The sequence below is a fragment of the Salvia miltiorrhiza genome, chromosome 3, assembly GCF_028751815.1.
Source record: "Salvia miltiorrhiza cultivar Shanhuang (shh) chromosome 3, IMPLAD_Smil_shh, whole genome shotgun sequence".
NCBI classification, from domain to species: Eukaryota; Viridiplantae; Streptophyta; class Magnoliopsida; order Lamiales; family Lamiaceae; genus Salvia; species Salvia miltiorrhiza.
This window is the reverse complement of record NC_080389.1, coordinates 23,363,103-23,389,302: the sequence shown is the minus strand read 5'-3', so window position 1 is coordinate 23,389,302 and position 26,200 is coordinate 23,363,103. Positions and strand designations below refer to the sequence as shown.

The 26,200-nt window shown below is 37.9% G+C and overlaps 1 protein-coding gene and 1 long non-coding RNA gene across 3 annotated transcripts; both read left to right on the top strand.

Annotated features, from left to right (window-relative positions):
• Positions 1–443: 443 nt before the first annotated feature.
• On the top strand, positions 444–1,996 carry LOC131015658 (uncharacterized). 2 transcript variants are annotated; one of them, XR_009098637.1, is made up of 2 exons: positions 444–972; positions 1,258–1,996. It is a non-coding gene; the product is annotated as an uncharacterized LOC131015658 (long non-coding RNA). The 2 variants fall into 2 exon arrangements; XR_009098638.1 differs by having other exon boundaries at positions 1,120–1,996.
• Positions 1,997–21,853: 19,857 nt separating this feature from the next.
• On the top strand, positions 21,854–25,687 carry LOC131015656 (uncharacterized). Its single transcript, XM_057944082.1, has 7 exons — positions 21,854–22,108; positions 22,846–23,346; positions 24,214–24,361; positions 24,472–24,611; positions 25,057–25,119; positions 25,208–25,276; positions 25,393–25,687. Exons 2-7 carry the CDS (start codon positions 23,155–23,157, stop codon positions 25,465–25,467), a joined length of 687 nt encoding a protein of 228 aa, XP_057800065.1. The 5' UTR covers positions 21,854–22,108; positions 22,846–23,154; the 3' UTR covers positions 25,468–25,687.
• Positions 25,688–26,200: the final 513 nt, after the last annotated feature.

The window sequence follows — 26,200 nt, the reverse complement described above, 5'->3', positions numbered from 1 at the left end:
ACATTTTATCATTGATGAAGACTAAAATATGCACCAGCGCTGTGCTTAACATGGTTGGAATATTTCTCTCGATTATTATTATTATTATTATTATTATTATTATTATTATTATTATTATTATTATTATTGCTAGTGTTACTGTTATTTCAAATATTTGGTACAACGCTGACTTGATAGGGCTGACTTTATCAATCGGGAATCATCTTAGCAGCTTAACTCTGCCCTTGCTTTGGCAGCTCAGCTTTGTCTTAACCCCAACATTTCAGCTGCATCAACAGACAATTCATTCCAAGATAAAGACTCATGTAATAAGGACTAAGGTCCAACTACTTGAGTTTAGGGTCAAATGAGACCAAGTGCTTTAGGTATACTTTGATGCTTATAAATAGGAGTTTTATTATTAGTTTAGGGGATCTCGTATATTCATGACTCACCATGTAAAATGTAACTATCCAAGATGTAACATAAATTTTCGTATCTTTTATCGTTTTGTTTATGGTGTTAATTCTTGCTTCATCAACTGGCGCCATCTATGAAAAATTGAGCTAAGGAGTGGCTCCAATTTTAGGTTCTTTCCGATTCCCAGAATCTAATCTCATCTTCTCAGGATGGCTTCCTTCGCAAAAATGGCGTTCACCCATTTCAGTTCCTAATCTCCATAGCCCCAAAATTTCACCACCTCCATCGGGCCTTACAGCCCTTGGCTGTTCTCCAAAATTTCTCCATCTTGGCACACGCTTTGCCACCGAGCCAAGCTTCGCCACAGATCGAAAATTCCCAAATCAGAAAATCATCTCTCGATTCTAATGAAAAATATCCAGTTCTCAACAAAAATCATTTTCTTCAGTTGAATCTTCAAAACAGCCAGGGTTTTGCAACAATTTCGAGCTCATCTCACTCGTCCTCAGTACCACATCATGTTCACGAAAATCTTGCGAAAAATAGCAGCCATGGTGCAATCCAATTTTATGGGTAAGACTTCCATTTATTAGGGCTTATCTCCATCACTTTGCTGGCAGACTTAGTGCTTTTATGTTTACTCATCTTGATGACATTTTCCTATGAATTTGATGATACTAATGCTAAAAAATTCTTGCGATCGATTGAATGAATTGCTAGTTGAGAAAGTAGACTCCGGAGGAACATTTTTGGAGCAAAGATTTTGAGCAGCAACCTCGCCCTCATCTCCAGAAGCGCGGCCTTGAGCAACGTGACTTCCTGCCATACATACTCGTCGACCCTCTAGTCCGAGTGCAGGGCCTTCTTCCAGCACGGGGAGCCGTGGCGCCAGTCTTGGATCTGCGACACGAAAGACTTCTTGACCTCCTCCTCGCCATTCCACGTCTGGCCAACACACAGCCCGAGCAATACCATCGGCATTGTAGCCGTCTGTCTGTTTGGGTATTTTTTTTATCATTATCATCAAACTTAATTGAGAACTTGCTTGGGACACAGGGAACTTCCTTTCCTGATTAAATTCATGTCTTAGCCTCATCTTAGGGGCTGTGATTGATCCTTATGGTACCAACTTCTCTGTACTATATGATTTGAATTATTATTATTGATATAGAGATGCACAAAGTTTGTTGATGCTTTTATGCACACAAGCCTCCTCAGTTATTGGTGAACTCAAAACTCAAGCTGCCCGAGGGACCTATCGGATTTGTCATTTATGAAACTTTCTAGTGTTTATTTTGCTGACACTAACATGGCATCATCAGTTTCAGCCTCCACTGAGCAGGGGACAAGTACTTATTCATTTGGAGTATCTAAGGCAGAATCCAAGGAGTCCAAAGACAAGCATATTGATGAAGGCACACTGTGCTCGAATATGGTTATTTCACGGCTTTTCTTTAATGTTAAGAACAATTTTTAGCTTAGGAGTTCTTTACACAATCGGATTCAGGTTTGTAATATTATTTGTCCTCAATTCAATGTGCTCTTTGATGGATGAGATGTTGTCTCACTATGATATGCCATTTCATATTATCTTCTATTTGCAAATGGTAACTTTTTTTTCTAATAATGGGAAATACTTTGTTGTGAAACAAACGTATGGCAATATATTACATGATCAAGGTTTCGGGTTTTCCTAGTAATTTGTTTACAACCTTGTCTCAAGGGGCTCTCGTGTTTTACTAACAAATGTGCTTAAGAATTCTTGTAGCACATGGTAAGCAGATTTTGGGAAAATATTTGAACAAATATGGTAGACACCATAATGTAACAAAGGTAACCCATTAATCAGTGGCGACTCAGATGATTCGCAGAGCTGAAGTTTATCATTATATTAACTCGTCGAAGCATGTGAACATGATTGGGATATGTTATACTTTATCACTTGGGCAAAATCATGATTTATATGATCTTGATGGGATTTATGAATTATAATGTTGTCTTGAAAGTTGCACACCTTCTGCATATGTGCTTAGATTTGCTTAGATTTGAAATATGAATTAACTAGTATACGAAGTTGCACACTTTTTGCATATGTGCTGGGATTTGAAACACAATTTTGCATTGTTTTTGAAAAAGTTTAGTGCCTCAAATTACCAACAAAGTAAAACTGTGTAACGTAAAGAGTAATGTTGGAAATGAATGTTATCAACAGAATGATAATAACATTGTAACCAACATGCAGCGGAAAAGAATAACACACAGGAATACTTTTTCACGGATTATAAATAACCCGTGAGTGCCTCAAGGCTAAATTCACTATGTTGAAACAATACAAGGTACAGAGTTGGATCTCTTGGAGATCTATCTTTACAGATTTCTTGCCTAAGATAAACCAACCTAGCTACTTTCAGTACTACGATGTTGAAACAACACAGAACCCAAATCAGCCGAATAACAAAAGTTAATCGGACAAAGCAAACAACCTGCTACGCTCCAATGGCCTTGCACTTCAAATCTTGCTCTCGACGTCCCGTCGATACAAAGATAGACTTTACAGATTCGCTGCCTAAGTCTACTTCGTCAAAGCAATCCTTGAAGAACCGGTGTCACGTTTGCAGCAGGTAAATAACGAGTTGGCTGTGAGTGAATGTTAAGTCGCTGATTTTGCACTTCCAAAACATAAGGATGATTGAAGCTTCTTGTTGCATTTATAGGCCTTCATGTCGTGGTTGGTTTCGTTCACTTCCCACTTCCAGAACCTTCCTATAACTGCTGCAATCCGTCTTCAATAACTGCTAGTCGACCAGTCTTGGAATGTTGGTTACGAGATCATGGTCCCTGAAAAATAGCAACAACCTGCCCACTACTTTGAACCATGCATAACCGCCTATCCACTTATTAGGAACGTGGTCAACGAGCATAGAACCATTATTTCACAACCAAAAAATAAGAAAACGTGAAAGGAAGGTAAAGATTAAAAATATACAATTACCAATGGAGAGTCAAAGTATGGAGTCAAGGCAGACTCCGAAATGTTGGTTGAAACCCAGAAATGTTGACACCATGAAAGTTATCAACATTGGTCCCAACATTGTCGGAGTCAACATTGACTCTAACAGTCTTATTTTATGATCATAGTTATGTCAGCTCTATCACAATCATCACAAGCATACTGCTGAAATAAGATTTTATTAAAAAGAAAAGAAATAACAACGGAGAACCAAAAACCCTTGAAAGCACAAGGCTGCAGACTAAGGGCCGAGCCTCGTTAAAACCTCATAACAGTTGAGGAAAAAGAGTACTCATCACAAGCATACACATAACATGTTTATTCGAATCATGCACATGTTGTCGAGGGGAGTAGGGTATATACCTATATTTGCATGCATTTGAAAAATTTTCAGAGCAGGGATGATAATTTACAACGCTAGAAAACCTTCTTAAGCAGATGTCTTAGCCTCACAGAGGAAAATCTTAGCTGCGATGCGGAAAATACTGGTATGGCAGTTGTCTTAGCCTCACGGAGGAAAATCTTAGCCGCGATGTGGAAAACACTGCTTCGTTAGTTGTCTTAGCCTCACAGAGGAAAATCTTAGCCGCAATGCGAAAAAACTGCTTCGGTAGTTGTCTTAGCCTCACGGAGGAAAATCTAAGTCGTGATGCGGAGAACACTGCTTTGGCAGTTGTCTAAGCCTCACGAAGAAAAATCTAAGCCACGATGTGGAAAACACTGCTTCGACAGTTGTCTATCGCCACAGAGGAAAATCTAAGCCACGATGTGGAAAACATTGCTTCGGCAGATATCTAAGCGTCATTGAGGAAAATCTAAGTTGTTTTCAGCATAGGATGTCTAAGCCACTCTCAACCATTTCTTAGCCACGATGGTTATCTTAAGCCACTTCTCGGTGTGCTATTCTCTAAATCACCCAACGGTGATGGTTATGTATTGGTCTTCTCACGCGCCCAATAACTAAACATATGCTTCAAGACTTGACAAATATTTACGACGGGCCTTCTCATGTTATCAAAGTATTATGTCTTTCAGCCTTGACAAGATTACACATTATTTCGGTGTCTTCTTGCGATGGTCTTCTTATTCGCCCAACACAACGTATTTATATTTCTCATCTCTGCAAGATATTTAATATGGGATATTCTCAAGCGCTGGCCTTCTTATGTGCCCAGAGAAATGAAAGTTGATCATATTTGACAACATTCAAGAATCAAAGGAGAAATCAAGTCTACGACTACGACTCCAAAATCAAGGAAAAATTCTTATCTTTGTTTTATTGGCAGCGCTAAAAATTATTACGTGTTGATAATTTACAGTGCCAGAATATTCTATCTTTGTTGTCGCAAAGCTGATATTTTTTTTATCACTGATGAGTTTGACGAGCCCATTTTTTATGCTCTTTTTTAGTCTGTTTTAGGTCTAGATCGAGTCTTTTTGCATGTTTGTGCGTGTGTTTGTGCCTGGGAGGGCATGTTTTGGGCACAGGATGTGCAGGGGCCGTATGGGACGGAACAAGCTTTATTCTACGAAAGAGGCAAGTACCCAACTTCATACAGAGACAAAGCCCAACCTCATATCGAGTACCGTGCGGGATCGGGTTGTGTTCGGGCAGAATGCCAAGATAACAGGGACGTGACCAGAGGACGAGAGAACGAAGGCAAAGAAAATGAGGCCAAGAGAGAAGTTTGTATATGGGCACAACTGGCGTACACAGGCAAAGGCATGGTACATCTGCCCACAGGTTCAGAAAATGAAGGAGATCCACTTACCTTCCCGTAGCAATACCTTGCCATACCTGCAGGATTTACAGATTCTAGGGTATGACGCACAAGGAAAGAATTCTGTGCTTAGCCTTAGCCCAGCCAACACCTGACATGGGCCAAGCCCTAGCCCATGTCTTCTCTATAAATATGGATGCACTGCCTAGAAGGAAGAGCTCTTCAATCCTTGAGTTTTCCGGCGAGTGCACTGATCCAGGCCGATCCCCTACGCGGCCACTTTCCTTATCTTGTTCCTTAGTCCATTTTTATTTGTTTTGAGCGTGTGAGGTAGATACAAGGCTACAGGCCATTTTATATTTCAGTTTTATGTTCTGTTTTGTTATGCCCGGAGTTGGTGCCGACAAATATTACTTCTTGTTTTTGCCCAGACATCTTTAATTCAAGTATGTTTTATTTTTATATTCGGGAGGTCAAAATAAACTTAATAATTGTGCAACCATGTTCCCAAAGCATTTGGCCAAATTCCAACACAACTTGGGCAAATTTGGTACCTTATACGGCCAATAATGGTATTGGCACGACCAAGTTACAAGCAGTACGTGGGCTCAAGTTTGGAGAAATCCTGCTCCACATAGTGCGGAAAATGCATGAGGTGGTAGTAGGCATGCCTATGACCATTTGGGTCCGCTATGCAATAATGCATTCTAGGCATACCCGCACAACTACAACTTGATACGGGGAATCTACTAGGGCAGAGGGAGGAGGGGTGTACACCTCCACCCAACACGAAGGACGTGGATCGAACAAGCCTTAAATAATCATAGAATTCGAAGCGAAAAAAAAAAATAATTTTTTTAGCATAGATCGAACAAGCCTTAAATAAATACCTTTATTATAATTTCTTTTCTTTTTATAGGACAGAGCTCGAAACTTGAATTAAATAGAGCTCCATTTGAGAAGAAAAATTAGCAGCTCCGACATGAAGAGAATTTTGTTGAAGAAGAAGGAGAATACGTGGCAGCGATGTTGAGAAAGAATAAGCGGCGTGTAATGGTGTAGGGTTTTCTTTCTTCTAATTTTCTCACATTGTTATATTATTTAGTTATTTATTTTTGTTAGCTTTATTAAGTTTGTGAGAATTTTGTTCATGGGCCATATGTAACTTTAAAAATTGAAATAGTTAATTTACAATTTTATTTGTATTTTTATAGCTCAATAATTTTATCACACACACACATATATATATTGATGAGTTCAAATGAAAATTCATTTTAAACTAGAAACTAGAGAAAGAAAATTTGGATGGAAAAAATGTGTGGAGAAATAATTTGGAAGTAAAAAGACTCCTACTATTTTATATAGATTTTTTATTTTTGAATTCAGAAAATATCCTTATAGCATTCGAATTCAGGACAATATAATAAAACAATGAATTCATTGTAGGTCTTCATGATTTAAAGATTTTCTTTTCTTTTTTCTATTTTAATTCTTTTCAAAAAAATTGTAAACTTCGATTCATGAAAAAATATTAAATATGAATGTTAGATTATAGATTACGAGAAGATCTTTAATTTGATCTAAAAATTCTAAAAAATAAATTTGAAATGGATAAGTCATGATCGTTTAAAATGTCAAAATTAATTTTTGTTCGCTCTCATTTATCTCTAATATTGAATGTCATGCATCTTTTACATTTTTTTTTTCATTTGTTGGTGAAAAAAAATAAGTAGATGCCATTTTTTATCTTTTAAAAAAGTTTACATAATTGTTTAATTATAATTATTTTAAATTGAAATATTTAAAAGTATAGTAATTTTTAATGCAATTGAGGAGAAAGAAGTTTGTATAAATATTTAATATGAATTTCTAAATAAAAAAAATTAGTCATATATCTGAAAATTAAATTTTAAATATTACTCCCTCCGTCCACAAAGAGTTTGTGGTGGAGTGGAAGGCACGGATTTTAATAAAAAAAGTTGGAAGATTTGATGTTATTGTTAAAGGGTAGTATTGGGTCCACCAAAATGTAAAAGTAAATGGTGAGTGTTGGGTCCCGGAAGGTCTAGAATAGGTGTATGGGGGGAATACACCTATAGGCTATTTTTATCGAACAACAACAACAAACACAACCTTTTTGAATAAAGAAATAGTTAAGGAAAACTTTGATTCCAAAGGTTGAACGCTGATACTGAATCTCTCTTCAGTAAAGAGATAGTATCAGTTAAGTTCAAGACTTTAACTGATATGCGTTAGGCTTCAGTCTAGTTTGTAAAACAGAAAAGTGTTAAGAATCCTCCTGACTATCAAAAATAAATCAATCAAACAAATAACACTTGGCAGCGGAAAACATTTCTTTTGAAATAGCCTTTGTGATTTACACGTTGTCAGATTTATGTTTCACTTTGTAGTTAATCAGTTTCAGTTAAAGACGCTTGAGCACAGATAAGAAAGTAGAACTAAAAGCGATAAACGACAAGGGGATTTTACGTGGTTTGGAATCCAATTCCTATATCCACGGTCAGTAGATCACACTGACAAACACTCTGGGCTTATGCTTACGGGTGCACAGCAAACCTTGAACTGAAACCACACGTTTCAGCACCAACACACTGGGTTGGATTTCTCAAAAATACTTAGAACGCACTGGGCACTAAGATTTCTCTGGAGTCAGAACAGTGGTCTGAACTCCACACAACTTCAAACACTTTTTTCGCTCAGTTGAAAGGAGGTTCGAAAACTACCAACTAGATCACAGAGAACAAGCTCTCTGTAATCAGTAACTTAGGCTTTAGATAAACAATATTTGCCTAAGGTTCTAAGAGAATGTATGTAATCAGCAATGGACTGATTTCAGCTTTGTGATTCTCTTCTTTGATTCAAACTTTGGAAGGCTTTGATTGGCTGAGTTGCAATTTCGGCAGCGTTTCAACTTGTGTATTTGAATCGGTGAAGATTGAAGTGATCCTCGAGCTCTATTTATAGGAGAGGTCTTGAATAGATCCGTTGGCGGACATGGCCTTCAAGAATTCATCCGTTGGAGAGTAATTCGAATTTTGCTGAGGCTTCAATCTTCGAGGTTCCTTGTTTGGTGAGAAACGGCTACTCATGTACAGGAGGTAAGGCGCTTCTGAAAATGTAATCACCAAAAAGGAATGCTTAGCAGAGAAAGGACGATCCTCTGTATCTTTGCATGTAATGCGACTGTACTTTGATTGTGTGGCTTCCTTTTAATGTTGGAGGTTCAGTCCGAGGAAGAATGTCAACTGATACTTGACTTTAGTATCAGTCCGTTGATTCCACGTAGCCAACATTAGATGAATCAATCATAACTGATTCTTTAGTTGAGAAACTCGTTCTAGTCAAATATCAGTATTTGACTTCTGCATTTAATTGCGAACACCAGTCAAGTTCTTCAGTCTTTAGTCTTTAGTCCTTCGTTCTTCATTCTTCATTCCTCCGATCTTCAGTCTTCAGTCTTCAGAACACCAGCTAAACTAGAAAAGGAACTTTAACACTTGAGTTCACAAAGTTCTAGTCTATTACAAAGAAAACTTAAAGATTTTGGTATCATCAAAACTAAGGTTAGAATATTTCATTAAGTTCCCAACAATGAGTATTTTGTAAAGTATAAAGAAGATTTTAAAAAAAAGAAAACACACAATGTTTGTGTACTGACGAAAATAGTAATAAACATACCATCTTTGTGGACAGAGGGAGTATATTTTTCTTTTTATATTATTCATATTTTTTCTTATGTTTTAATTAGTTTTGGGCTATTTAAATATAAACTTTTAATAATAATAAAATTTAGAGTTTGAAGAGTCGAAAATTGTTATATTGATGGTTTAAGTGTTATTTGTTCAAAATGAGATTGTCTTAAATTATTTATTTTACTATCTTTAAATTTAATTATTGTTACACATATTTAATTATTATTATTATACTCATTAAGTTGATAATATTGTTATTATATTATATTTTAAATCAAACATATTAAATTAACATAATTTTTTTGGTTACCAATTTATCTAATTCATAAATAATAATATTTTTACATAACTTAAAATTTGAAAATTAAATAAATATACCATGATCCGTGCATCGCACAGAAGGACATACTACTTAAATATATAAGAGCATCCACAGTGGAGAGCCAAAGTAGACTCTTAAAAGTGGTCCCCACCATTTAAGAGCCCACCCCTCACATTGGAGAGCCAACACACTCTTAAATTTTGATTTTATCTTTATTTTTAATTTTGTTTTAAATTACTTCAAATATAGTCCTATATTTAATAACATAAATTTTATTAAAATAAAAATCAAACATTACATTAATAAAAAAAACATCACAATAATTTTTATTTTATCTTTATTTGAAATATATTTGTAGATTACAAAATAATAATTAAAAAATAAAAAGAAATAGTTAAGATTGTTTTTAGTTAAAATTATTTTTTTAAATGTTAAATGTTTTTTATATTTAAAAAAATTACTCCCTCCGTCCACCAATTCAAGGCCTACTTGCCTTTTTGGTCCGTCCACAAAAACAAGGCCTACCTATTTTTGGTAAGTTTTTATTCATTATTTAATCAAAAAAGTCAAAGATTCTTTACAAAAAAGTGGGACCCTTTCTCCACTCAACTAATAAAAATACACTTTTTCTTAAAAAGTGGTACCCTTTCTCCACTCAACTAATAAAAATACACTTTTTTCTTAAAACCCGTGTTTTTTCATATAGGCCTTTAATTGGTGGACGGAGGGAGTAATTAAAAAAATAGTTAAGACTGGGCGTCTGGCAAGCGAGATGTAGGCGGCATGGGGAGCAGAGGGGGCGCACGGGCGTCCGCGCCCCATGTTGTGGATGCTCTAAAGAAAGGTGGAGCGGATCGTAAGCTCATAATTTTAATTGATCGCACACAAACTAGAGTAAATAGATAAGCGAATTATATCTAGTGAACTATTGATTGTTAGGAGTAGAGTTGGAAAAATGGGCAGGCCGAGCCAGCCCAGCCCGGCCCAGTGGGCTTATGAGATTGACCGGGTCAGGCAGGCCTGGCCCGAATTTGACCGGGCTACCAATTTATAAACCCGGCCCAACCTCATCCGGGCCACCGGGCGGTCGGGCCAAACCCGCCCAATGAATTTTTTTATTATTAAATTCTTTTTTTATATTTATAAAAATGGTGGTTTTGCAATAAAAAATCACAAACAATTTCGAATTTGCAATTTTAATGCGATTTTTGAAGTGTAGCGAATTAATCATAACCTTTTAAATTTTTGTAATTTCGTCCCCCCAATTTTTTTTGATCACCGGAATGATGAGTTGGAGCTTATGTGGATTATTGTTGCCACGTATTAAATTGCTGAGTAAGATTAAATGGTATAAACGGTAGATAATGTTGTTTTTTGAATTGTATAATGTTAGAACCGGGTACACGATCGAGATATTACAAAATATTTATTTTGAGAAATTACAACTCAAAATAATTGAAAATATTACAAAGTAAATAATTTGAGAAATTACAACTCAAATAATTCGATACAACTGAAATACACTGTATAAATAAATTATACGTTTAAACAAATCAAGTCGAGTCGAGATGAATCTCTTCCCGCAAGAAGATTATCGCCCCGGTAGTGCTCTTCGGTTTGGCGTATCTTCCCCAAAGGTAAAACGACTTCGTCTCGTCGGATGTAGCACCACAATCCGGCGAGCTCCGGCGAACTGAATAGGATCAAGAACTGAGCTAGAGGTTGAGGTGGAATGCAGAATTTGATGTGAGTTGTGAGTTCTCAGAGTCGTTAGTTCTGAGTTGTGAGTTCTAAGTTGTGAGTTATGAGTTCACAACACACCCGTATTTATAGGTGTTAAACCTAGTGTGAACGGCCGGTGTGAACGGCCGGTGTGAACGGAACGTCAGTCAATTCCGGCGGGTGCGGTAGGTGGCCGCAATCGTTGAACGCGGTAGGTGGCCGCAATCGTTGAACTTGGTAGGTGGCCGCAATCGTTGAACTCGGTAGGTGGCCGCAATCGTTGAACGCGGTAGGTGGCCGCAATCGTTGAACGCAGAAGTTGAAACTGATTTTCCCTCTTCAACATCCAAACTTTGACATACAATATCTCACTCATCGGAAATCGGTTTTGAGACTTCAAGTATATCACGTTGATCTACTCGAGATGTAGATTAACATCCAATCATTATTTTAATTAAATAATAAATATTTAATTAAATAATAATTTCCAGATATGGCATAAAACCATATTTCCAACAATCCCCCACATGAGTGAGAAATCAGTATGCGAAAGTATACAAACACTTAGCTCAGTCCTCTTAAGATACAACATTGCATTTGGAAAGGTAGCTTGTGGCTTTGAACCTGCCATAGTCAATATTATCGAGTATACCGGCGGCCTAGTGGATTGTGTTCCTTGAACTAGTCCTCCTCGGTGTATACTGAGTCAACAATATTGACACAATATTGCTTCAATCCTTATTCGTTCTCACGTTTGTGTCCATTACAGGCCTTGGAACACCTCTTTGGATTCATAAGTGTTTCAATCGAAGCGGCCCCACTTCACACTTACATAGGTGACTCTTAACTCAAGTATCCTGCTATACTTGTCCTCTTCGAGGAGTTCTAGAGTCATTAAAAGTCAAAGACTTAACCTCACCACGTGCAGGTTTCCGAACACTCACTGTTCTACAAGGAATAGGCAATTCGAGTGTTCAACACACGGATTTTCATAGCTTAGTTGTCCCATTGAACCAAGTTCTTGGGATCCTCCAGTCATCATGGTTGGGTTGCCACTATGATTATCCTTAATTTGTGGACTTCAAACCCATTCCCCCTAACAGTTTATACATCTGATCTCGATGGATACTTTTTGTCAAAGGATCCGCTATGTTATCAATTGATCTTATATAATCAATTGTGATAACTCCACTAGTGATCAGATGTCTCACGGTATTATGACGTCGACGAATATGTCTCGACTTACCGTTATACAAATGGTTTTGTGCTCGTCCGATAGCAGCTTGACTATCACAATGAATTATTACGGACGACACAGGTTTCGACCAACATGGAATATCCTCGAGGAAATTTCTAAGCCACTCGGCTTCTTCACCAGCTTTATCCAAAGCTATGAATTCTGATTCCATGGTCGATCTAGCAATACATGTTTGCTTCTTGGATTTCCAAGACACAGCACCACCCCCCCACAGTGAATACATAACTGCTCGTTGAAAACGAGTCTTTGGCATCAGATATCTAATTTGCATCACAGTACCCTTCAAGTACAGAGGGTTCCCTAGTATAATGAATCGCATAGTTTTGAGTATATTTCAAATATCTCAAAACCCTTTCAAGAGCTTTCCAATGTTCATTACTAGGGTTAGCTGTAAAGCTGCCCAACTTGTTGACCGAGCATGCTATATCGGGACGAGTGCAATTTGTTAGATACAACAAGCTCCCAATAATCTTCGCATATTCTATCGCGTCAACAGGTTCTCCCTTGTGTACACTCAAATGCACACTAGGTTCCCATGGTGTCTTAGCTATTGGCTTGTCAAAAGCGTTGAATTTCTTTAACACTTTCTCAACGTAGTGAGATTGTGTTATAGTAATACCATCAGGTCTTCTTAGAATTTTAATTCCAAGGATAACATCAGCTAAGCCCATATCTTTCATGCTAAAATTTTTACTTAGCATGCCTTTGGTTTCTTGAATCACTCGGGAATTACTTCCCATGATGAGCATGTCATCTACATAAAGACAAACAATAACATATCCGTTATTAGAATTCTTAATGTAGACACATTTATCGCACTCATTGATTCTGAATCCATTTGACAACATTACACTGTCAAATTTTAAATGCCATTGAATCGGTGCTTGCTTCAACCCATATAAAGACCTTTGAAGTTTGCATACTTTGTGCTCTTGCCCAGGTACTACAAACCCTTCAGGTTGCTTCATATATATTTCATCTTCCAACTCGCCATACAAGAACGCAGTTTTCACATCCATTTGGTGAATCTCGAGATTGTGCAAGGCAGCAATAGCGAGAAGCATCCGAATAGATGTTAGTCTGGTCACAGGTGAATAGGTATCGAAGAAATCGTACCCTTCTTTCTGCCTGAAACCTTGAACGACAAGTCGGGCTTTGTACTTATCTATAGTACCATCAGATTTGTACTTCTTCTTTAGGATCCATTTGCATCCTAAAGCTTTACTTCCAGGTGGTAGATCCACTAACACCCAAGTATGATTCTGCATAATGGAATCAATCTCAATATCGATGGCTTCTTTCCAGAGAGCTGCATCTGAGCCAGACATAGCTTCTTTAATCGTCACCGGTTCGCCATCTAGCATCAAGACAACATAATTCGGTCCATAGACATTAGCTTTTCTAACTCGTTCCCCACGTCTCGGTTCTACATCCATAGGTTTAGACCTTGGTCTTTTCCTATTAGGTGGTACATGATTAGAACCCGTGGCATCATCTACTTGAGTAGAATTACTAGCTACTTCCATAGGTTTAGAACCTGTAGCATCACCATCAACTCCATCATTAGAGTTCGATGTACCTTTATCCTTGTTAGGATAGATATTTTCAAAGAATATAGCATTCCTTGATTCTATCGTTGTCCCAACATGTATATCAGGTATCTCCGATCTGTGCACTATAAAACGATAGGCACTGCTATTAAGTGCATGACCAATGAAGATACAATCCACCGTTTTAGGTCCAATTGTAACTTGCTTTGGTAAAGGCACTTCTACCTTGGCTAAACACCCCCACACTTTGAGGTATTTATACGAAGGTTTCCTTCCTTTCCATAGCTCATAGGGAGTTACATCTTTCCCTTTGAGTGGAATCTTGTTCAAGATATAGTTGGCCGTTAAGATAGCTTCCCCCCACATGTTCTGGGGTAATCCTGAACTAATCAACAAGGCATTCATCATCTCCTTAAGAGTTCGATTCTTGCGTTCAGCAACGCCGTTAGATTGTGGTGAATAAGGAGCCGTCGTTTGATGGATTATACCACTTTCGTTGCATAATTCAGCAAACGGAGCTACATATTCTCCACCTCTATCACTTCGAACCATCTTAATTCGACATCCAAGTTGATTCTCGGCTTCATTTTTGAAGTTTCTAAAAGCTTCAATAGCCTCATCTTTACTTTTCAATAAGTAAAGGTAACAATACTTTGTGCAATCGTCTATAAAGGTGATAAAGTACTTCTTGCCACCTCTAGTTTGCACGAACTTTAAATCACAAACATCGGTGTGAATAAGTTCCAATGGTTGAGTGCTCCTTTTTACCGATTTAAACGGTAACTTAGCCATTTTGGCTTCAACACAAACTTCACATTTTTCTTGTGAGTTGTATTCATCAACTTTTAGTAAATTCATTTTTACTAATCTCTTTATAGCATTTAGATTAACATGTCCAAGTCTACAATGCCATAAATCAGAACACTCAATCAAGTAAGCAGAAGAAGTTGATGCATCTTTATTGATTTTAGCCTTGGCAGGCTTACAAGCTCTTACACCAAGTTTGAAAAGTCCTTCGGAGGCATAGCCTTTCCCTAGGAACTTTCCCCACTTGCGTATTACAACATAGTCAGATTTGAAAAACAATTCAAAATCCTTATTCGTAAGCCTAAAGCCCGAAATTAAATTCTTTCGGACAGTTGGAACGTGTAATACGTCTTTTAATGTGATCTCCACGCCCGACGTGAGTTGAAGAATCACATCTCCCATGCCAAGGACTTGGGATGTCCGTTCGCTAGCCTCCATTATCGTTTTGTTTTCCACTTCTTTGTAGTTGTGGAACAACTCACGATTTAGACATATATGGACGGTAGCGCCGGTGTCCACGAACCAAGCGTTCGGGTTGTCCACATGATTCACCTCGGAGATCATGGCAGCAAAGTCATCGTGGTTCCAATCGTCGAAGTCCTTCTCGACGTTGTTCACGTTGCCATTTGCTTTCTTCCGCTTTGGCTTGCGGCAATCCTTAGCCATGTGACCTTTTTTGTCACAATTATAACATACACCATCAAACTTTGATGGTTGACTACCGCTTTGCTTTCCTTTACCCTTATAATTAGGGTTAGGACGACCACGTTTGTTGGAGGGACCGCCTTTCTCGGCGAGATTGGCCTTTGCCTCCATCGGAGCTTTTCCCTTTTGATCACGACTTCTCACGTGATCCTCCATTTGAAGCTTGGATAACAATATCGGCACGGACATCTCCGAGCGCTCATGCTTCAAAAGGTTTTGAAATTTCCTCCAACTAGGAGGTAATTTCTCTATGATGATTGCAACGAGCAATGCATCCGCCAAGGGCATCCCTTCGGCTTGAACCTCATGTGAAAGATTTTGGAACTCTTCCACTTGGTCCATCAATGGTCGGGAGTCAACCATTTTATATTCCAACCATTTGGCAACGACATACTTGGTAGTATTCGCCTTGTCCACTTGATACTTTAGATCAAGGGCCTCCCACAATTGTTTCGCGGTTTCATGAACCTTGAAAACACGGTAGAGCCGTTCGTCCAGAGACATGAGAACGGTGTTACGACACAAGTAGTCGCCGCGACACCAGTTCAAATATCCGGCACGAATTTCTTGGCTTGTCTCCCCTTCCTTTTCACTCGGGGTTGGAGGTTTATCCTCCATTAAGAATCCGGCAAACCCCACGGTTGTGAGGTAGAATAGCATCTTCTCTTGCCAATATTTGAAGTTCTTGCCTGAGAACGTTGATGGTTTGTCGGCAAGACCAATAGTTCTAGATGTTGACGAAGAAGCCCCCGTTGATGTAAACGAGGAAAATATTGACGACGTGGTTGAACCGATGGTTGCAGAGGTGGTGGAGCCATCCATATTGACGTCGGTGTGAGCCATTTCTCGAACGTGTATCAACGGCAGAGATATAATCTTCTTGCGATTGTTAGAACCGGGTACACGATCGAGATATTACAAAATATTTATTTTGAGAAATTACAACTCAAAATAATTGAAAATATTACAAAGTAAATAATTTGAGAAATTACAACTCAAATAATTCGATACAACTGAAATACACTGTATAAATAAATTATACGTTTAAACAAATCAAGTCGAGTCGAGATGAATCTCTTCCCGCAAGAAGATTATCGCCCCGGTAGTGCTCTTCGGTTTGGCGTATCTTCCCCAAAGGTAAAACGACTTCGTCTCGTCGGATGTAGCACCACAATCCGGCGAGCTCCGGCGAACTGAATAGGATCAAGAACTGAGCTAGAGGTTGAGGTGGAATGCAGAATTTGATGTGAGTTGTGAGTTCTCAGAGTCGTTAGTTCTGAGTTGTGAGTTCTAAGTTGTGAGTTATGAGTTCACAACACACCCGTATTTATAGGTGTTAAACCTAGTGTGAACGGCCGGTGTGAACGGCCGGTGTGAACGGAACGTCAGTCAATTCCGGCGGGTGCGGTAGGTGGCCGCAATCGTTGAACGCGGTAGGTGGCCGCAATCGTTGAACTTGGTAGGTGGCCGCAATCGTTGAACGCGGTAGGTGGCCGCAATCGTTGAACGCAGAAGTTGAAACTGATTTTCCCTCTTCAACATCCAAACTTTGACATACAATATCTCACTCATCGGAAATCGGTTTTGAGACTTCAAGTATATCACGTTGATCTACTCGAGATGTAGATTAACATCCAATCATTATTTTAATTAAATAATAAATATTTAATTAAATAATAATTTCCAGATATGGCATAAAACCATATTTCCAACATATAAATAGTAGAAAATGGTGTTTTTTTATATTGATTGTGTAAACAGTAGAAAATCATAACCTTTTCAATTTTGATTGTATAAACAGTAGAAAATGATGTTTTTTTAATAACGGGACATGGTACTAATTTTGCAAGTCCAACTATCGATTTTGAAACTGATGTTTGTTCTCTGATTTCGAGTATGATGGAATTTTGAGATGAATTACACATATGTTTGCTTCAAGTGCTGATCATAAGTGACGTATTGCCATTTCCTGTTTCTTTGGTTGGATTTGATACATCTGCATATGTTGTTTCTTTAGCTAAATTTGATACATCTATATAAGTTGAAATTTACTTGGTATTTCTAAATCATTTTTAAAGGTCAATTTGTAGATTTTTCATTTACTCTTTTCAATATTCTAAAAATGCATAGCATAAAGATTCTAATAATAAATCAGGAATTATCGATTTATGTAGATGGTGTCAAGCAAGATTAGATATGTAAGAAAAGTTATGCTGTCCATATTCCATTGCCCAAAATTCCACTAATCCAGATTTAATTTTTTGCAGTCTCTTTGTTTTTGTTAGGATTCTTTCTGTTACTAGCTAGTACTACATAACCTTTTCATATATATTTTCTAGAATCTAATGCTGCTCAAAATTTTTGAATAAGAAGAAAAATCGGATACAGTGGGCTTACCTGAGCATGAGGCTAAAAACATTAAATAGGTGAAAGCTAGAGAGAGTCAGAGAATGAAATTAAGGATGCACCGTGCACTTACTTGTTTTGCATTTTTAATTATGTCAATATTCATAAAACACATTTTAATCTTACTCAACAATGTAATACGTGGCAAAAATAATCCACATAAGCTCCAACTCATCACTCCGATGATTGAAAAAAATTGGGAAGACGGAATTGCAAAAATTAAAAAAATTATGATTTAATTCGCCACACGTCAAAAGTCGCGTTAAAATTGCAAATTTGAAATTGTTTGTGATTTTTTTTGCAAAAAATCCTATAAAAATTTTAATAAATTAAAATCAATCTATATGATAATTATAAACAAAATAAAAATATAAATATACTACAAATAGCTATCAACACAGAGCTTACACATAGCTACATGTAAAAGACAAATTGTGCACGTAAAAAATTCAATAAATTTAACACTATCAACACAGAGCTTACAAACTCTTTTGATAATATTTTCGTCTTAAAACATTACAAACTATGGACCTTACATTGCTAGCTTCAAATACTTAGGCACGAGAATGCTAGAAGATAAATTTATCAAAAATGAGGTTAGAACATCAATTATCAAATGCAAATTTCTATGGTAATCAGGAAACAAATACTCCCTCCGTCCCACGAATCTTGACACGTTTTCCTTTTTGGGCCGTCCCACGAATCTTGACACGTTTCCTTTTTGGACAATAATTATTACCTTCTCTCTCCTACTTTATCACCTTTATTATATTCTCTCTCCTACTTTATCACTTTTATTACCTTCTCTCCTACTTTATCAATTTTATACTTTATTAATTACACACTTAAAACACTAATCTACAACTCATTAATTCCCGTGCCGAACTCAAACGTGTCAAGACTCGCGGGACGGAGGGAGTAAATGTTCATTAGTTATACGACTTTAATTAATATTCGCTCCGTTTTTTTTGTAAGTGTCCCATTTAGCTGATTTTTTTATTTCTCAATAAATGTTCCATTTCAAAATTTGAGAGTATATTTATGACAATTTTTCTATTTTATCCTTATTTAATACTTGTATGAATGTAATAAGGGTTAATAGCCGGAAAATACACGAACTTTCACGAAATTTGCAAATTGCACATGAGCTTCAAAAATAGCCTCAGAATTCATGACCTTTTAATTTTGTTGCAATTTGCACACGCGTTGACCACCACCTTGATCGGTGTTGACGTGGCACCAGAATTTTCAGACATGGACTCACCGGCATTCAAAACGACGTCGTTTTGAGTGAGTATAAATTTAAAAAAAAAAAAAAAAAAACAAAAAGTGTAAAAATCCCAAGACCTCTTCCCGTCGTCTGCACCTTCTTCCTCCGATTTCCTCAAACGACGCTCCGACAACTAGCGCGGCAAGGAAATCGGCGGCTCAAACGACGTTCCGATGGACTGGAGGCGGTGCAAATCTATAAATTCGCAAGGCCGCTGCAAATCTGTGGGTCGGAGAAGGTCGCCGGGGGTTTGGTATTGCGGGTGGAGAGACTCGCGAGGGCCGCGATTTGAGGCTCACCGGGACGCCGACCACCTCCATCCACCAGGTTCTGCCACCACCCCTCAGGCCAGCCACCGCCTTCCACCACCACGCCACAAACTTCTCAGTTTACCATAGATCTACCAAGTTTGTAAAACCCCCAAATCCCCAAATACCCCACCGAGCCCTAGATCTTCGCCAGCAACTCCACCGCCCCGTGCAATCCCGATGTCGCCGCAACCATCTCCCCGTGCAATCCGGAGATTTTTTCGATTGAATTTAAGAATTCGCCTTCGATTTCTCTGCAGGTGTTGAAGATGATGCCGGAGTCGAGATCGATGTATTTCTGCTCGGAGACGATGAATTCCATGAATTCTGGCGAGAAGCAATCTTCAAGAGAGGAAATCGCTAGCTTCTGCAACTCTTCATTGATCAGAAATGGAGTTTCTAAGCCCTCGCTGAAATACAAGAAGATGGAGAAAACTGAGATGTTGTGGCAAGTGTAGGACTCGGCGTCAGGTATGGAGGCTGCGTCTTGGACGACGGACGACATCAGCGAGTCGTGGATGACAACCACGCGATCCACGGTGGATAAGAGAGAGCGAAGGAGGAGGCGGCGTCCTTCGCCAGGAAAGAAGGAAGAGGGCCGCCGGGGAAGAAGGAGGAGGCGGCGGTGTTGATTAAAATCAGACTTTGTTTAAAATGGAACACAAACATTGAAACGACGTCGTTTTGAACACGTGGCTTGCCACCGTGTAAAAAATGCCACGCATAATGCCACGTAATCACCGGTCAAACATAAGAGTGGTCGGAACTTCCGCCATGTGCAAATTGCAACAAAATTAAAAGGTCATGTATTCTGAGGAAATTTTTGAAGCTCATGTGCAATTTGCAAATTTCGTGAAAGTTCATGTATTTTTCGGCTATTAACCCATGTAATAATTAGTTGTATATATGCATTTATTATGACATTCCTAATGTTACAAATGTAAAATATCTTATTTTATTGGTATGTGTATTCTAACGGTTGGGGACACTTAATAAAAAACGGAGGGAGTACTTCAGATTACACATAGATTGGTGACGACAAGATTAATGACTCTGTTCATCAAACGTCATCTTCTTGTGAATTGTTAACTCTTAAATTACCTATCAATTTCGAAGCAAGTACAATCGAATATTTAAATCAACCCCCACTATAGTCAATGTATATAAAAAAAAAAATTGGGCTGGCTTTTTGGCCCGAAAATTCCGGGCTTTATAACCTCAAAGTCCGATTAGTTCGACGGGCTGATTGGACGGGCTTTTTAGGTCCGAGTTTTTTCGGACCTCTATTTTATAGAGGGGTGATTCTATTCATAGCCCCCCATTTTACTCCCTACAGCCCCCCTTTAAAATATTAATAATAATTAATTAGAAAGTTACTCTTTTACCCTATATTGTATAGCCCCCGAATTTTAAATTAATAATTTAATTTAAATAAATCTGAAAGAATAAATACGTATAGCCCTCCAACTCAACAATTTGAGAACACGTGAAATTCTGAATAATTTCTCTAATTTTTTTCTTATAGTTTAAAGCTCTTTTAGAGTTCTATGATGCAAAGATTGGATGAAAATTCTGGAATCAAAGATAACATATTACAGGTACGCATAATTTTTGTATCGATGAAGTTTAGAAAATATCAGCCGCAATTCGATCAAAAAGAAAATATGTGAGCCGCAATTCTTGACTATAACAATTTAAAGTTTTACTACTTTTTAAGTATATTAGAAGAAAATATGTGATCGCCCACTGCTAATCGAAGAAAGCCTGTGATTTGCGTAATAACCCACGAATACTTTGACTCAGAAGAGCCTGAAAGCGAAAGAGTGATTTGGATATGCGATTTTCGGCTTTGAAAGCCTGACAAAGCTTCCATGACTCAAGAATCCAGAAAGCCGTATGCTTTGGAAGAAGCTTGTACAGTTTGGAAAGGGGTTTTGACTGGGAATACCTTGTCAGGAGAAAGTGAGTCGACTCGCCCTGAAAGAAAAGAATCCGCTGGTCGGCGGCGCCATTGCTGGCGGCGGAGGGGCTCTGAGGCCGGGGCAAATGGGGGCTACGAAGGTAAATGGTGGAATGGTGGAATGATGGATATGCATGCAAATGGAGTCTTGAACTGATACGCAATAATTAAATTTGAGAATGGGGGCTATGCTGATAAATCTGGAAATGGAGGCTATAAAACAGGGGCTACGAAGTTGAAGTGATAATTAATTTAAAGTTTAATAAAATTTGGGGGCTATACAATATAGGGTAAAAGAGTAACTTTTTAATTAATTATTATTAATATTTTAAAGGGAGGCTATAAGAAGTAAAATGAGGACTATAAATAGAATCACCCTTTATAGAGCTCAACCCAACTCTAAATACGGGCGGTTTGGGCCAGCCCGTCGGGCCGAGCTTATTTAGCATGAGCAATATGCACTTGAAGACTCGAAGTAGAGTCATACACAATTTTAAATATTTTTCCTAAATTCATATTCCAAGCGAAAACGACGTGTCCTTGGCATTTTCCAACCAGATAAGGATAAGTCTCAGTCGCGCGGCTATAAGTATAAGCCGAGCCACTCCGACCTGTTACCCGCTCAGCCGGTAAGAAAGCGACAAAAAATTAGAAGCAGCGGCCGTACAATTCACTGCAATTTTAGCAGTAGCAGGTCGCTTCCAAATCCACATTCACAAGGCAGTTACTAAAAATTTAGTGTGCTCCCTTTCCCCGTCTCTCGCTCTCCCTCTCTCTCTCTGAAATCCGAAAGCACAAACTTTCTCTCTCTTCCAATACTAGCCACCCGCGCTTCAAATTTGATTGCTTTTTTCCCTCTCCATTTTGTTATTGTATGCTAATTCTCGTCGTCGTCGACTGTCATTGTCCGTTGCTTGCTCTTTCTAGAGCGGATACACATCCGTCCGTACAGAACTGGTAATGCTGGTTTTCGCGAATGTAATGAGCATATTTTGAGGGGATAAGTTTCATATCTTGGAGCAATTTTTACTTCTTATATTTTGAAGTGCTAAATCAAGTTTTGTTTCTTCTTTTTGTTGTGCCTGTTGATTAATGTACTTCAATTCAATGGATTTAAAGTTCTCGAGTTCAAGGTTTACTAATCTCGATGTTCAATTTTGGTACAATTGTGTGAAAAACGAAGTCTCTATTTTCTCAACGTTAATTTCTTTCCTGTGTTGCTTGCTTGGGTTTCATTTATGCCTGTACACGATCATTTGGTTTTCCCATTACTGCTAATGACAGTCAATTATTTTCTATCGAGGAAACGCTTTGTCCTTTGGAAATGCAGATGTCTTTGCAGAGCGTGATTGTTTCATAAATTATGTGTGCGTGCGTGTTTGTCTGTGAGAGAGAGAGGAGTCTTTTTTTAAATAAAACAGGAATTAAAAAATTGGTTCATTTAATGCGAGCTAACCAAGCCCGTGAATCATATGAAATTGAATGCACTACATTTAAAATCCCCACAATCTGTACATGCCAATTCCATAAAAATTCTTCAATTTGATATCTTACTCAAATGCAACTTGTGCATTGATAGGTTGATGCAACAAAAATTCTTCGACTTAATATCTTACTCAAATGCAACTTGTGCATTGATAGTTGATGCCATTTATGTATTTACTCACCCCATAGATTTTTCTCGTAACTGTCAGGAACTTGTTCAGAGGTTGAGGTTTTGCCTGCAGTTTATATTGAAAGGGCTCGAAGATTAGTTAGTTGAAGTAATCCTAGTTTTGCCTCAGTTCAAGAAAATAGGTTTGGTTTACAGTGTAGGGCAAAATTGGGCTTTAAAAAGCTTCAGATGGAACTCGGTTCGTTCTCTGCAATTTCTTGAATGTGACAACACTAATCACCAGAGAGATTAGGCATACAAAGGTTGTTGTCATGATATGCAGAGTTTCGGGTGAAGAGAAAGCGTTTGTGGTGTATCTTGCTGCTAATTAGGCTTGTTGAGTAGTGAGATGCTGGCAACAGAGTCATGCCCTTCGCGGGTTTTATCTCCTTTACGTGATGAAAGCGGCGATGAAGAGCTGTCTGTTCTTCCCAGGCATACAAAGGTTATAGTCACAGGGAATAACAGAACAAAGAGTGTTTTGGTCGGTTTGCAAGGAGTGGTCAAGAAGGCTGTTGGTCTTGGTGGTTGGCATTGGCTGGTATATCTTCATCCTTGATCCTAATTTATGTCTTTTCCTTTATTTTAATAGGAGTTATTTATTTGTTTTTTTTTTTTTTTTCTTCTTTCTTTTGACGAGCTCCCTCTCGAGCCTCTGGCCCCTTGTTTGCGTACTTGTGCTTTCACTGGTTTTTCCTTTATCTTTTTAATAAAACTTCAATTTAATAAAATAGGAGTTATTTGTTTTAAACCTATACTTAATTATGGGGAAATGACAATCCAGTCATTGTTAATGTAGTCTTTGTAGATTTACAAAGATCAATATTCACTTTGACTGAGTATTCAGTTATTTGCTTAATGGAGAATGCTTGACATGCTCTTTGCTTCAGTATTCAATTAGTTTTCCATATAATGTTAAAAAAGTTTTATATAGTTTTTCTGCTTGCAGGTAGAAGATCTTGAGAATCTTACAAGGGATTTAATATGACATAAACAAAGTTATACCCAACATATTGACAGAAGCAAATAACTGGTCAATTGAAACTATTCAAATAATTGTTCCCTTGTCTAACTTGCTATAATTTTGAGAGTTGATTTGTACAAAACTGGCTCGGTCTCACTTTTGTTTTTGATAAAAATGAATGATGAAGATATGGAATTGAAACGACATGCTGTGAAATGCTACATGTAACTAAAATTTATAGCGCCAGGACCCTGGAGGTTTTCCATTTAGGACTTTGCTTCTTTGCTGAACTATCTTCGCGAGGAAAAGTTGGGCATTTTTAAAATGAACTTTACTCTTCCTACATTAACTCTCTTAGTCTCTATCTTTTGAATGCTATTCCTGCCACATTTCCTTTGTTTTTCTGTTTGTTCGTGTTCTTGCTAAGGTCTGCAACATGATCAGGTACTGAAGAATGGTGTAGAGGTCAAGCTTCAAAGGAATGCTTTGAGTGTATTAGAACCACCTACTGGAAATGAAGAAGATAATGAGTATGATTTTGATGATTCAAGCAGTGGCTCTGATATGGGGGAGAAGAACCATCGCCGCTTCTGTGAGTTGCAGCTTTATCACTATAGCTCTCTCCATTCTGTTTTTGGTGTTTGTCTTCAATGTCTGATTAATCGTGTAACTTAGAGTAGTTTGTGTTTTTCTTTCAAACAGCTTATGGGCTTCACTTAAGCAAGATAACCAAGCCAAGAGTTAGGTATAATATACCCTGGTCTCCATCCGCAGCATCAACAAAGTCAATGAACCATGGCAGTTGCAGAGAAATTCAGTCCAATTTTTGTGCAACACAATTGGTAAGCACAATAGCAGAATATAGTAATTAATAACCATAAATCTGGATCATTAGCAGTGTTTTATTTTTATACATTTATTATCTTTGTGCATGTCTAAATCTTCATGGTATTTAGTCAGATTCCCCCAGGCCCCCATTTTCCCTCTTCTTATATGTCAATATAGGTACAATTTGATCCCTGAATACGAGTGAGGAAATGTTGCAACCGGAAATTCTGGACTCGTTATTATCATGTAATAACACTGATCCATGTCCATATATTGTACATTGGTAGATTATTGATGAGTTGAATGCTTTCGTGTCTTTTCCAGTCCATCCAGTCAAACTACTTCTATCATTGATTTTTGTTACTTACAGCTAATTTGTGTTTATTTCTCTGATGAAACTTGGTTTGATTTGCGATGCCTTCGTTAATATTGACCTGAGTTTCATTTATTGCATTTCAGAGAGTTAATCTGGCAAAGCTTGGAACTGGATCATTATGGAGATACTGTCGAAGCTTCCATCTTGTGGGTTTTATTTATCTATCTTTCTTCACCTTCTAGTTCCTTCCAATTTCCAATGTGTTAATTTCGTCTTATCAAATTCTGTATGCAGGCCAATATTAGTTCTCACCCTACTAAGGAACAACTGATCAAAGCTGTCCAGCAGCATTTTTCTTCACAGGTCTCATCTTTTTCACTCAATCCCTCTCTCCACACTTTGTAAATATATAGTCAGATCAGAAGTCGCGTGTGCTAAGGGGGAAAAGGATCTAATTCATCGACTGTTTGCTTGTACAGAAAGTGGATGAGGTACAAGTGATTGTGGAGTTTATTCGTGCGGCTAAGAGACTTCAATCAGTTGGCAAAGATTGATGAGAAGAGAGACTGATTACAGAGTTGGTTCGCCTCATCAGTGCCTGTAATATATATGTATTTAGTAGGTATACTCGAACTTGTTATTCACCCTAACTTTTAGTTCACCTCTAATTATTCACTGCTGATGTAGGGACTAGGTGTGCATGAGTATGGATGTATTCCCTAACCTGGATTATGGGGTTTGTTCAGTCAATCTAATATCATACCCCTTCATCCATCCCTGTGTGTGTGTGTGGTTGTTGGTCATCTTAATATGCATCTCCTTAATAGGTCTGTTGTCCACCCCAGAAAGCCCATTACATAAAGACATATATCAAATATAGTAAGTAGAGGGTAGGTAGCTGGATATGAAATGAATACGCACATGGGGAAAATCTGGCGGTTTCCTAGTTCATGTCACGTTTTCTTCTGGAAACTATGCACTTCTTTCTGGTAGGCATCTTTTAATTTTAGCTATATTCATGGGTTATACAAGAACTGTGGCAGAGAGTTAAAAAAGAAATGAGTTGTCTGTGAAGACTAGATCTATTTCAGATTATGTTATTTCTCTTGCTCTTGTATTTAAATGAGTATTTTCGAGAATTATGCGGGTTCCTGTTGGTCATGGCTAATGGAATTTGAGTTTGGTGGTGGTATACATAATAAACTTGTGCATGTTATAATGTAAATTTTGGGAGTGAGTATTCGGGCGGCTTGATTTGAAAACGAATTGAACCCCAAAATTTCCAAC